Here is a 14,645-nt window from a genome sequence, read left to right as displayed (position 1 = left end):
AAAATTATAATAAATCATTTCATCTCAATTAATAAGGTTATGCCACAGAGTGGGTCTCTTCTGATACCATAGTGAATGCACTCCTTTATAAGATTCCAATGCACCACTTTACATTAATGCACACATTTGATGGCTTATTTACAAGCCCCATGTGTCACTGGTGCATCCCTTTTTCGGATGCACAGGTGGCGCATTGTGCAGGCCCATATCCACAAGGCCACGCAAAGCCACTTTGCAAGGCTTTTCATGGGCTTGTAGATATGGTGTAAGGCAACGCAGCACAAGTCACTGCCTTGCCTTACACTGTGTCAGAGAAGCGTTCCAAGGGCGTTGTAGTGGGTATTCTCATGCAACAGCCATGGGTTTTGGTGCATTCCCAGATTTACAAGGCATTGTAAACCTGGAAATGTGCCAAAATCTTACACCTTGCCAGGGTAGGCTCAAGGAAGAGAAATATATTGATTTCTCCTCTTTATTTCCTTTTTCTGTATGTGCTGCATTCTGCAGCACACATGGGAAGAGCAAAAAGCCTCCATGGATCTTTTTTGTGCAGGAAGGTGTCCCTTCCTGTACAGAAAAACCCTACCCAGAGGTGGCTCCTCCGCTATGGTGGAGGAGTGTCGCTCCCCCCCCAGCAGCAGCAGCTGCAAACCTTTTACAATAAAATATGTTCATTATCGTTGTATTGTAAAAGGGGCGGGGCCATGGAGCGTGACAGAGATGGAGTGGGAGTGCACAGCACTCCCCTCAGTGTGCATGTATGTTTGGCTAGCCATCTCGGGCCTGTCAAACACACATGTACACTTGGCTCTCTCCAACCCAGCACTGTGTTGCCGGGTTGGAGACAGCAGCAAGAGGCTCCCACTCTGCTTCGGAGCACCAAGCCAGGGCGCTCAGGCCAATCCAAACACTGCTTAGATGCTGCCAGCAGCATTAAAGCAGCGTTAGGATTGGCTGCAGGACAGGTTGGGAGCCTAAGTTTGCTGTGAGGACCAAGGAGCGGCGCAGCAGAGGCAGCGAGTAAGGTACGTTTTTTTATTATAATTTTTTTGTTTGTCCTTACCCACCTCCCTCTGCCACACACATCCCCTTTTTCCCCCACGTGAGCCGTGACTGATTCTAACTGCAACGTAGGCATCCTTGCACCATGGTGCAATGGTGCCAGCGTCGGTGCTAGGCAGCCCATTGTGCTCCAGCACAGCGGGCGAGTACAGAAATGCCCGTCTTGTAGACAAGGCACATTTCTGCCCTTTACCTGTGGCGCAGGGCAGTGCATCAAGGTCACTTGCTGCACTGCTCTGCGTCACAGGGCTTGTAGATAGGCCCCTAAATTCTATAATATGGTCACATGTAAGTCATAATTGTAACGTCAGGGGAAATAGCAATCTACGCTATTCCAATGTCAAGGGATTGATGGGCATTTTGGAGCGAGGCCACTCAAAAGAAGGAGTCATGGACAGGCTGACCAGCACTACCTCTCTTTTCAACAAATTAAAACAGGATTTATGGGTACACATTAGACTGCGGGTGCTGCTTAGTGAAGCAGCCACGTGTTGGAAATAATGAGTTGCCTTACCATGATTAGTCACTAGATGGCAGCATGCAAGTCTTTTAGTTTTGAAACTTTCTAGTTTGTCGCTCTCTATACTCTGTATGAGTACATCTCTCCTGGCAATATGATGACATTTCACAGTGACCTCTTTTAAAGCAGAAAGGATAGCCAGACACAAACACTGGTGAAAGGAATTCAGAATATTCGGTTTGACTAACGTAGGTGTCCTGGCTTATGGTAATAAAAATACGGTCTTACAGCAGCGCAGGTGGAAAATATGTAAATCAGGTACTGTTTGTTTTCTTACTGATATATTTGCAGTGCTTAATGTGTAAATAAAAACGTGCTGGTATCTAAAGCTCTCCTCTGAAATACGCGGATGCTGCAATTAGATGTGTGAGCTCAAAATACTGAGGCAGCGTAATCCTGAAACCAGCTCGGGCCTCTTGAATCCATTTACAGCCACTCCCTGCCCCTTCAGCTCACTACTGCAGTTTTCTGCTTTCTCCCTTTGTGATGCTTTTTTGTTTTCCTCTTCCCCCGTCTTTCCCATTATTGTCTTTTGCTTACATTAAATGCTTGAAGCAGAAAAATAAGTGCTGACCCACGAAAATAAGTGCCAGTGCCCCGCATCGGAAGCAACTGGCTCAAATTAAGCACTGTATATTTTTCTGTATATTCCTATTACAAGCAGCCTATATTTGATTGTGTTGAGTTATGTTACTCAACTGTGTCATGATGAGTGAGAAATGTTTTAAAAGTGATCCGCATCTCCATATTTGGGGAGGGTGCATCACTTGCTGCACCTCCTGATCAACTCGCTAGCCCCCTCCTGCGGCTGGCTTGCACCATAAAAAACAGTAATAACCAATTCATAAAAAGAAGTTTGAATACCATCGGTGCGTGAATCTCGGTCTTTTCATTTCTCTAATTTTTGACGAATATGTCTTTAGGACATAACTGGGCTTCACTGAATTCAGGGCCAACCTACCCTGCTCTTGATGAATGTTCCCTTCTACACATGCTGTTATTCATCCCTTTGCTGTGTTCTTGATTACATATTGTATTTTATCTCTGTACATTATAATACTAAAAGAAAATAGACCATATTCAACTTTAAACAAGCATTTGCAATGCAACGGGTCTCGCATTTGCTCGAGTTAGAGCTGTTAGCTAACCTAACCGGATGTTTCTTGCCACACAAATTGAAAGACCAAAACGAAGCGCAATCGCGCTATGTAAACCCCAGCGCGATCGTGCTGCATGGAAAAATAAACAGATAAAGTAGTCTGGACACCATGCTCAAAACATCAAGCCTCGTATGTTTTCAGTAGTTTACCGGTGCTGCGTAGGTGGGCTAAACACAGGAAAAGGCATGACGTATGCATGCCTTTCACAAATGAAAGCAAGCGGATTTTAAAAGGCAAGCCCACAAACCAAGGTAAGTGACTGACGTCACATGGGCGTGGTTGGAAGCCCAAAGAGAGATTACAGAATGGGGCGCAGCGCTTTGTGCTCGCCCATAAAAACGAATTCCAAGTATGGCTAAGATTGTTGACACTCCCTTAAAAAGGTAATTTTTACTTACAGATTTATGGCCCCAACTGTGTTTTGTGTCTGCCTTAGTTGAGACTTTTAAACTCGATGTACAGGAGATTTCTTTGAATGTCTGCTGTTGTGGCAGAAAGGCGCTGTGCTTTGGTCGGTTATGGACAATAGGTAAGGGATTACGGGACACATTTAAAAACACTTACCGTCACAAAGTCATACAAAGTCAAGCAAAGTGGGCAAAGCTTACCTTCTAGTTAAATAATTTTTGTGCTCAAAAGTTGTCCTAAATGTAATGTAAATGTCGCTTTACGCTACTTTGCGCCAAAGGGGTGTCCCCTGGGTGGTACTTGGTTTCTTCCCCCATCCTTCCCCCTATAGTTTTTCAGCCAAAGACCTATCTAAAATTGACAGACAGGGCCTTTACACCAAAAAATACGACTTCTTTAGGCTTAAGTTAACCAGGAAAATTTTTGTTATTTCTCGTAACTTTTATCACATTGAATGTGTGCCACACACAATGGGCCAGGTTTACAAGAAACTGGTGCATCAGTACTGATGCGCCAATTTGGTTGCGTCGCCCCTGCCCCACCTAACACCATGTGTGCGCCGTATTTATAATACGGCGCTCCATGGTGGTCGTTAGGCCAATAACATGAGAATTTTTTACGCTATTGTGGTGCTTTGCTCTACTAGCGTCAACAATTTTGGAGCAAAGTGCAAGGAGGCCCATAGGTTAATATGGGTGAGTCATTTTAATGCCTGCTCTGAGCAGGTGTTAAACATGATGCCAAAAAAGAAATCTTGTAGATTTCACTGCTCCATTTTTGCGGGCCTCCTAATGCCAGAACGCCCCCTTGCATACATTATGCCTGACGCAGGCATAACGTGGCGCAAGGGGTCGCAAAGTAGAGCAATGCACACATTGCGCCACTTTGTAAATATGGCGCGACGAAAATTGCCTCCTTGAGCCACAGTAGCGTGAAAATAAATGACCCTAGTGTGGCGCAAGGAGGCGCTAGGGCCTTGTAAATCTGTCCCAATGGGTGAAACATTTTTAAGTTAGCCTCAGCATAATATTTTGTATTGGAATGATACACTTCCAGTTCAATACCTATGCTAGACATTGCATGCAAACCTTTTAATTTTACTGTGAAGATATGACTGTGGTACTATGCAGCCTGTTTGTTCACCAGAGCTGGGGATCAGAGCCACAGCACCACATCTCAGTAGATTTTACTCTTAGATTCTTTCTCCACCTAGTGCAGTGCAGTGCAGCAGCTTTGGTTTCCGGGCTGCACTACTTTTCAATAAATGTGCCCCCATGAGTACCTGTCTCAGCACGCATGCTCACCTGTGGCTGCAGTTAATGAGTGATCCTACGAGAAGGTGACCACAGACACATCCATTCAGCTGGACATGGTGTCTGTTATGCTGGGATGCTCTTCAGGTTCACACACCTTCCAAACCAGACATCGAATGAGTGACAAGGTGTCTATATTAATTGCCTTGTTATATTTTCAAGTTGATGGATGTTTACAAACATTTGTTATAATATATTGTTTATGGTGCATATAATTTGCATGAACTCCAATAGTTTACTATTTAATATGGTGTAGTGGGTATATAAAAAGTCACACTGTGCTTCCTCTTTTACTGTGAGAAGTATCTTTAAATGAAACTGTTTCTTTCAACAGGTTTACATCCACAAATTGCACACTACAATTCTCAACCTGTTGTAACCCTTAAACTCCTGCATGAAAAACTGACCTTCCAATCACTTATGTTTTTTAAATCAACCTCTGCTTCTTTCTACCTTCTGTCTTCCTCATCTGTGTGTTACTCTAAAAATCTCATAACTATCTGCCTTAAAGCTCTTTTGAAACCATAACAATATTAATTCCAGCTAGTAATTGTGCCTTGTGTATCCACTCTAATAATCCCATCAAACGAAACAAGCCCTCACACAGCATGCAAACTAACCCCAATAACCAATTGACTGACCAGTAACTAGGCTCTGAGTAGTGTGCTATTCACCGTAAAGCGCTTTGACCCCTCATCAGGGTAGTAAGCGCTATACAAATACCATATATATATATATATATATATATATATATATATATATATATATATATATATATATATAAACTCACTGTATGCTTTACTCTCTTTCCGTACCAAAGTCCCACACATTTAAGATGGAAAATTAAAGATGTGAGCGTTTTGGTGGTCTGGATTATCAGTTGAACGCTTGCCCCAGAAACATGCGGTGAGCATCAGATGTCGAGTTAGATTTTCGAATTTCAGTAAATTGAGTGCTATTAAACGGGTATTAGTAACATCTGTTATCTACAGCTCAGAAACCGGCTGCATGAATAAATTGACCTTTAAGAGGAATCAGCGTGAAATATATTGTATTAGAAATGAACTAAAATATCCTTTTTATTTCTTGAAAATAAGAGGGGAGATTGTATTTCCTTCTGGCAGACCCTATTCCCCCTAGTCCAGTGGCTCCCAACATGTGGTCCGGGGACCCCTGTGTGTCTGTGAAGCCTCCTCAGGGGGTCCGTGACTGCTTAGAAATGTAAACAATATTAACAGATTAGGTCCCCAGCTTTCAGTAATGACTCAGAAGGGGGGTCCCCAGATTCCTATAATTATTCAGCGGGGTCCCCGGGTTCCACTAATGATAAAGTGGACGTCCACAGAAGACACAAGGTTGGGAAGCACTGCCCCAGCCCACTCAAAATACTTCCCCCCAACATGACCGCCCTTACCCAGGTGCCACTACAAAGGGGAAGTAGTCAATCTACACACCCTGTAGTACCAAGCAAACCACAGAAAAAAAGAAGCCGATACAATCAATCCCCCCCAAAGAGACAGGAGGGGGAAATCCCAGGACTGTATTGGGAAGACTTGGACCTGGAGTAATGAAGATTACCGGTGAATAACTGGAGCATTATCTCCTTTTCCATCTTCCCCGATCCAGTCCCCACAAGTGAGAAATACCCAAGCCACATGATTTGATTATATGCACAGAAAAATATAACAGAGCAGACTGCAAAGTGCAAATGCAGAAAGAAGAGAAAACAAACCAAATTATGACGAGACCGCAGACAACACATGATCTGCAAAAGAAGAGGAAAACCCCTCCCCCAACTGAACCCGGTAATGGCACAGAAAAGTATGAGGGGAGGACCACGTGGCAGCACAGCAAATGTCTTTCAAGGAAGCACCTTTGAAGGAAGCCCAAGAGGCAGCCACTTCCCTGGTAGACCAACCCTGCACTTGAGAAGGGACATCACAGGCAGACAAATCACATGCACACAAAATAGCAGATTTATTCCAAAGGGCGAGGGTAGAATTAGAAGGATGAGAACCTCTATTACCCATTCCACAGGTAATAAATAGGGAGTCAGATTTCCGAAAAGAGGAGGTCCGATGCAAATAAATTGACAATGCCCTGTGAACATCCATCATGTGCAAACGAACCACCTCCTCCGAGGACGGATCACCTTAAAACACAGGAAGAACAATATGCTGAAAGCAGTGAAAGGAGGAAGGAACCGTAGGCAAGAAAGCGGGACTGCGGCGTAACACCACCTTATCGGGAAAAAAAAGAACGAAATGGGAGACAGAGAGCAAAGCACCAATCTCACCAATTGTGAGGACTGGATCGGGGAAGATGGACATAGAGGTCATGGACCTTTAAGGGGAATCAGCATAAAATATATTAAATTAGAAATTAACTAAAATATCCTTTTTGTTTCTTGAAAATAAGAGGGTAAACATGTTTAGGTTCTCTGTTGTCATATTCACCTGTCCTCACAAGGGAAGTCACCGGAGAAAGGACATGAAGATGAAGCTTGAAAAATTCTGAAGTTTTAAAAACTCTTTGCTCAAACTCTTCAAATGAGACAGTGGATTGCAGAAGCTGCCATTTTGGATCATCCGGCCAGTGGGTCTCAATAAAATCCAGAGGGTCGGTCAGGAAGAAGAAATCGTCATATCTGTAACAGAGAAGAATCAAAGCATTTTAAGATTATTGTTTGGCCAGAATGCCTATCATTACAACTAATTTATGGTACAAACAGGCAATAGCCATGAGGTGCATGGACCATCTGCATATGGAGCCCACCGAGGCTATTCAGCTACTTTTAGAAAGGGAGGAAGCATGATGGAATTGTTAAAAGGCCTCTTAATGATGAGGCTGAATTATACTTAAAAACACATCTTTGGCCTCTTGCCTGTTACAAACTAAACATGTCCATAGATAGCACATACACCTCCCCTTATCTTAGGTGTAGAAGAAGTAGGTGAGCCCAATGCCTCGTCCCCTGACCATTGCTTGATTCTCCATGACTTATGCCCTGTACCAAGTTCCTTGAGTACTGCTCATTTGTCAGGCTTTTCAATTCCACTTCTTGCTTATGAACCACCGGTCCCTCCACAACCTGGGCATGCTATTCATTAGCAGTCCTGCTAGCGCCCTGTCTGACATGCTGTACTACCCCGCTAACTTATTTTAACTCTTAAACGCCCTAGTGCGGTGTCATCCAAGGAGGCCGTGCACTTTTAGGGCCTTCTGGCAATTCCAGCACCCTTCTGATCATCTTCAAGGTCTCTTCTGACTTACATATGCTCTTGCTCAACATGGTCTGCTACCAGCGGATGTAGTTTTGAATGAAAAGAGAACAATTTCAGGTATTTTGCTGTCTTCACTTGTTTTGATAGTCGCGGCTGCCATTTCACACTTCACCACTAGGGTAAGTGTGTGCTACCAGGATTAGTGCAGTGTTACTTATGTGTGTTGTAAGTTAGCAAAGAAATTAAATAACATCACAACATACATGACTTGTATGTTTCTAATGCCAGTGGATTAGATGTTCCTATCTGTATTTTCCTGACCACTCTCAGATGTATATGATGTGTACAATGAGAATAAATGAGTGTGTGACAAGAAAAAATTGTTGCTTCAATAAATATATTTTACGACAAGTAGGGCTGGCTATGATATGCATTGCTCTTAAGTGATGTTTATGCAGAAGAACAGAAGGGCATTTACAGATCAGGTGCTAGCCGTGCCCAGAAGGTGTGACATTTACTCTGCTGTGAATGAGACTGAAGCTCACCTCCAAATGTGTGAGCCTCACTCACAATGAGTGAGACTTGAGGACTCTTCATTCAGCTAGTCCATTGTTCCTCTCTGCCAGTCCTCGAGAGGCCGAAAACCATGGCTGCCCTGTTGGGTGTTCCAACCTGTTTTTTCTATCTAACATCTTAATACAAAAGGCATTGTATAGACTAACTCAAAGGTTTCAATATGAGGCAAAAAATAATGTGAGTGACATTAATTAATGTTCTGACAGTCTTTGCATGCCTACAGACAATACCAATTATACTGGTGGTAAGTCAAAATTATTTAAAACAAATTTCTCTCTACTGCCTATGAAGCAGTCCCCTAAACCTTAGTAAAGCGTTATCCACAGCCTTTCATGCATATAACCTCAGCGCCTTGAGACTCTACAGGTGATTAGCTGCACTTTAAAAATCACTGTTTGATTGATTGTAACCAAGAAAAACCTTCAGATACATGACAAATGTGTGGTTCCCTGAAAAGCAAATTATGAGTATTGCATCCTGAACCCCTACAGTTAGGGGCAAACTGGAGATTGACCCATGGTGGATCTTATAGAGGATTTAGACATCTGACAGGGATGGCACGTAGACATAGTGCCTTATATGTGGCCCTATTAGACCTAAAGCTACAGTCCCACGTTCCATGATCAATTATTGTTCTGTGTTTCTACTATTATTAGTGCAGAAGCTCCAACATCTAGTGTTGGTTTTACTCCTTTTGGAAGTTCCGGCTTTAATATTGTGGCATTTGCAATCTGGAGTCTTCTATAAGGCGATGTTCTTCATGTTATTTTAGGTGAATGTTGAGAAATAATTCATCAAAAAGATAGACATACTGTCATTTTTTGCAACTCATTTGATTGATTTTAAGTAATAAACATGGCTACAGTAGAACTGAGTGAAAGTAGTAACAAGAACAATGGCGCATTCATTTCCCCATGCGTCCCCCTCACTCCTACTTGAGGGATCCCTCCCTCCTGAGCTCCCACAGCAAGCTCTCAAACTTGAGGTAGCATCCACCAGCCCCTGGATGTTTCTACTTCCCATTCTATGGTGGTGGTTGACGAAGTCCTGGGACTTATGGAGAACCCTCTGTAATCCACCCATCTCCTTCAGATCTGAGCGTGCTTCTGGGGGGATCCCCTAGCCTCACACACGAAAAGTTCTCTACTCATTTACCAGTCAAGACTTTTGCACTACTCCTCCATAGAGGGAGGGTTGCTTGCTTTCCACGTATGTGCAATGTCTCACTTAGCCACAGTAGGGCCTGGATATAGCAGAACTAGGCTATTTAGATCCTTGTCGAAGTCTATGGTGATGTGGATTAGGGCTAACTTCAGATCGGAGGGGTAGCTCTCCCCAGAACCCTTCCAAACAGGATAAAACTCTCCTCCAGAATGGCTCCACCCTTCCACTCGACCATCTAGTATGTAAAAGGTCTCCCTTCTGAATCCCACACCATAGACAAGTTGGAGAAGACACCACTCTCTCCCGCCCAAGTTTGTGCCCAACAAAGTACAAGCTGTGAAGGTATTTCAATTGGATGAGGTGGAATCGGGTCATAATTGCTGAGTGTCGGGGAGAGGCCTAGGACTTTATCCAATCCTAATCCTTGAAGCTCTGAAGTCCCACTCCCATGTATGTCACACAGTTCAGTGAATGTGTCGGGTTTGGGGTATATAACTGTTCTGTATATTTTTGTAACCTTAGGGCCCCCCAGGTCCCTCATGATCAATTTTGCCTCGAGGGGGGTATGCTCTGGTAGGTCCTCTAAGTCTCTGATATAGGCTCCTAGGCCCTCATTCTGACCCTGGCGGTCAAAGACCGCCAGGGCGGAGGACCGCGGGAGCACCGCCGACAGGCCGGTGGTGCTCCAATGGGGATTCCGACCGCGGCGGTAAAGCCGCGGTCGGACCGGCACCACTGGCGGGCTCCCGCCAGTGTACCGCCGCCCCACTGAATCCTCCACGGCGGCGCAGCTTGCTGCACCGCCGCGGGGATTCCGACCCCCCCTACCGCCATCCAGATCCCGGCGGTCCGACCGCCGGGATCCGGATGGCGGTAGGGGGGGTCGCGGGGCCCCTGGGGGCCCCTGCAGTGCCCATGCCACTGGCATGGGCATTGCAGGGGCCCCCGTAAGAGGGCCCCTACATGTATTTCACTGTCTGCTGCGCAGACAGTGAAATACGCGACGGGTGCAACTGCACCCGTCGCACAGCTTCCACTCCGCCGGCTCGATTCCGAGCCGGCTTCATCGTGGAAGCCTCTTTCCCGCTGGGCTGGCGGGCGGTCTGAAGGCGACCGCCCGCCAGCCCAGCGGGAAAGTCAGAATTACCGCCGCGGTCTTTCGACCGCGGAACGGTAACCTGACGGCGGGACTTTGGCGGGCGGCCTCCGCCGCCCGCCAAGGTCAGAATGAGGGCCCTAGTGCGTGTCAAACCTGAAGATACTGAAAAAAGGTGTATTCGGTCTGTAATGTTTGATAGGATTTAAAGATAGGTCCATCCATCAGGTCCCCTAGAACTGAAATACCTACCACGCCTCACCTGTGAAAACTCTACAATGCCATCATTTGCAGCAGCATTGCCCCCTCCCACAGTGGTGTCTGCTCCGTGAGCTTGCCTCCCCACCCCATACGTCTTAAGGAGGTCATATATAATGAATCACTGTTGTAGACGCAGGCGGAAGGGATGCCCCCTTACCTCCATACAAGAGATGATGCATGCGTGATCCCCCGAGTGCCCATTTCTCCATGGTGTAAGCAAGGTTGTCTTGTACACCATACCACCACTTGTAAATAATCATGAGATGTGAGGCCCTGCAATAAGATTCAGTTTCCACTGCTGCAATACTGGCATCTTAAGTAGATTTAAAACACTTTACTAGGGCTATATGTGGAGGTCCATAGTTCCACAAGAAACTGAGGAGCATAGACTGTAGTTTACAGAAGAAGAGATGATGCAAGGCATAAAGATGATTTTGTAGTTTGTACAAGATTCGGGGAAGAGTCACCATCTTAAAAATGGCCGATCTGCCCATATGAGACTGTGGTAGTGCCGACCACATCTTGAGATCCCACTGCAACGAGTCCATCAGTAGCTGGATAATATTCTTCCATGATGTGTGCAACTTTTGTAAGTTCAATCGCCCACCTCAGGTCTTAAAGGTGGGCTGGGATTGCGAACACAGTTGAATTGGCCAGATTAATAAAAAGGGCAGTTGTTTCCCTAAAAATTCTGAACATATGGAGCGCACTAGAAGAAAATTAGTTACTTACCTGTAACTTTACTTCTCCAGTTTTGGAATTTTTTATAGATTCACATGCTTAAATCATTCCCGGTAGTCGAGACGGGGCTCCCATCTCAACAACGGGGAATGATTCAAGCATGTGAATCTATGAAAGTTCCAATACTGGAGTAACCTGTATTCTCAGGGATCTGTGAAAAAAATACAATACACCATCAGTGTAAAGAGCTATAATATCCGAAACCCCAGGACTCCACACAAATCCCTGTATCTGCACATCGATACAGAACAACTGGGCTAAGGGCTCCATAGGGATAGCAGAGGATCAGGGACAGAGAGCATCCTTGCCGTGTTCCCCTCTGAATAGCAAATTGCTCCAACATCACAGAACCCACCCTGACACAGGCATTAAGGTTTGTGTATAGCGGTCTTACATAAGCGATGATGCGGGGTCCAAATTATAGTGAATGTATTTTGCGCACATTTCAAACAAACTCCAGCCAACCTCTAACACCTTACATGTAAAAACAATCTTTCAGTGCCCTGCCCACTTAGCTACAAATGCCACATCATATAGGTTTGTAGTACTGTCACCAGAGTGATATGCTTGAGTCCTGATTATCTCACAACATCGCTTGATAATGTCATAATGTGAGCTGTTAGGGATCCACCTTACATCATAGTTTGTTTTCAAATCGTACAACATGCAGAGCCTAGAGATTTCTGTGGATCTCTGTTTCTTTTCAGCATCCCTCTAGTGAAGAAGCTTCATTGACTGCAAATTGACAGCAGAAACGCTTTTATGACTCTCTGCTTCATCCCCCACACAGTCTAAGGCAAGACCCCATCATTCTGACAAACGTAGGAGATATCTCCACTCCCCAGCTCTTTGTTTGGTGTATCAGATGCTACTTCTATTTCTCTGTTTCTGAAGGACACTGATACAAGGACGTGCTTTTTCGATTCTTGCCCCCATATTGGAGCTGGCTGAAGTTTCTTCGTGAATCACCAGAGATGATCTTCTCTTAAGAAAAGCGAACAATTTGTCTTTTTAACTCTGTCACTGAGTTTCTTGTTTAGCAAAGCCTCAGTTGGTTGTGTGTTGCTTATGCACCAAGAAACACCTTTTGTTGTTTCTTGTACTCAATAGGTAATATGATGTAGATGACGAACCTTCAACACTTGCATAGTGCTTGCTGTAAGGTCCAATGATTATGTTCCACCATTATTTGAGGAAGCCTTCAGTTAAAACATGATAAACTGTTAAGTACTACTGTTGGACCTGACCCTCTGTGCAGGGTCACCCCTACACATTTTATACCTTCACCCCTCCTGCTTTGTTGACTTCATTTTGGTTGGCTTTAGGACTCTGTGCACTTCACCTTGCACTTTACCACTGCTAACCAAGGCTAAAGTGCTTGTGCTCTCACCTTTAAACATGATAACATTGACTTACAACCAATTGGCACATTTCATTTACTCATAAGTCTCTAGTAAACTGGTACTATGTGTACCCAGGGCCTGTAAATAAAATGCTGCGAGTGGGCCTGCAGCTCTGATTGTGCCACCCACTTAAGTAGCTTTTTGAAACATGTCTCAGGCTTGCCATTGCAGCCTGTGTGTGCACTTATAAACTGCAACTTCGACCTGGCAAAATAAACCTTTTGCCTGGCCGAAACCTTCCTTTTTAACATATATGTCGCTCCTAGGGTAGGCTCTAAACAGCCTATATGGCAGGGTGCACTGTATTTAAAAAGCTGGACATGTACTTTTAAGTTTTACAAGTCCTGCTAGTGAAAAACTCCTAAATTTGTATTTCTCTACTGTGAGAACTCCTTCTCCACTAGGATAACATTGGGTTATCTTAATAAGTGCTAAGTTTTGTTTAGGATCGGGTAGGAATATCATGTTTGGTGTCTGGGGAATTATCATTTCAAACCCTCTGTAATGATAAACTTGGATTTTAAGTAACAATTCTAAAAAAGGCCACTTTTAGAAAGTTGGCATTTTTTTGCACTAACCATTTGATGCCTGCACCCTTTCCCTGGGTCACATGACTAGGTGTAGTTGGCAGTTGGCCTTTGTGTATTCCTCTCAGACATACACACAATAGAGTGTATGGATGTTGCCAGGATGGGCCATTCTGGCTTGATGAGGGGGTCAGAGCTGTCACACTTGCATTTCAGAGACACTGCCGCAGCTCACAAACAAAGGACTTCACACTAGTCTATTGTGCTTGTAGACAGCCTAGAACCAGGGCGGAGATGCAGGATATCTCTTTGGGTGGAAAACTCCAGACGTTTTTTCAACTTAAAAGTGGGCACCAGGCATAAAAAGGGGACCTTCAGACCTACTTTACAGTACACTCCTGGACCTGTGGATACTAAAGAAGTAGGACTGTCCTTCTGCCAGAGGACTATCCTGCTGCTTGAGGCCTGCCATGCTGTCCGAGAAAGAAGACTTCCTAGGCTGAAGTGATTCCAAAGGTTATCTCTCTCACCTCCTGTTCTGAGCTACAGGGACACAACAAGCTCCAGAAGCCCCTGCAAATGCCCAGCTGACCTGCTGTACTGGACCTGCCTGAGCCATGCTGTCCTCTGCTAGAGTGAGTTCCTGATCCCTAATTAGTGACCCTAGGGTCCAGAACCCTTGGTGTGGCATCAGTGGAGCTCCTCCTAAAAGAAAAGGAGATATCCTGAAGTTTTGGACTTTTCGCACCCACACACAGGCCTGTTCCATGCAAGATCTGCACCTGACTCTTCACACTAAAGCCATTGCCAGTGACTATTGGTAATGTGAGATCTGCACTTCGTGCTACAGCTTTGACAGGCCGCGTGATTGCCAACTCAAAGCTCCAACAACGACCGTCCTTAAGGCCTGACAGAATCTTCAAGCTACAACCATTTGTGACGCCCAGCCTGCTCTTCGCAATACAGCGGTGACCATCCATGACTCCCTCCCTGCTCCTCGTGGCCTCCTCCACCGCAAACTGGACTCTTCACGCCAGACTTTGAGACTGTACATTTTTCTATGGGACTAACCTATACTTGGCTCATGCTCCATCACGGTTGGCCAGAACCTGTGACTCACACGATCTGATAACTGTGGGTGGTTCTTTGTGCTTCTTGGTGCTATACTTACCTTATATCTTTGACATTAT

The 14,645-nt window shown here is 44.9% G+C and overlaps 1 protein-coding gene across 1 annotated transcript in view; it reads right to left on the bottom strand.

Annotated features, from left to right (window-relative positions):
* The window catches only part of LOC138250283 (kyphoscoliosis peptidase-like), a 398,104-nt gene that overhangs the window by 223,579 nt on the left and 159,880 nt on the right, over positions 1–14,645 (bottom strand). The window contains exon 6 of the mRNA XM_069205011.1: positions 6,920–7,110. Coding sequence (XP_069061112.1) covers positions 6,920–7,110 — 191 coding nt within the window. The remainder of the gene's footprint in view (positions 1–6,919; positions 7,111–14,645) is intronic.

This window comes from Pleurodeles waltl, chromosome 1_2 (assembly GCF_031143425.1).
Source record: "Pleurodeles waltl isolate 20211129_DDA chromosome 1_2, aPleWal1.hap1.20221129, whole genome shotgun sequence".
Taxonomy (NCBI): Eukaryota; Metazoa; Chordata; class Amphibia; order Caudata; family Salamandridae; genus Pleurodeles; species Pleurodeles waltl.
Note: the sequence above shows the minus strand (reverse complement) of the source record. Positions and strands in the feature narration are given on the sequence as shown.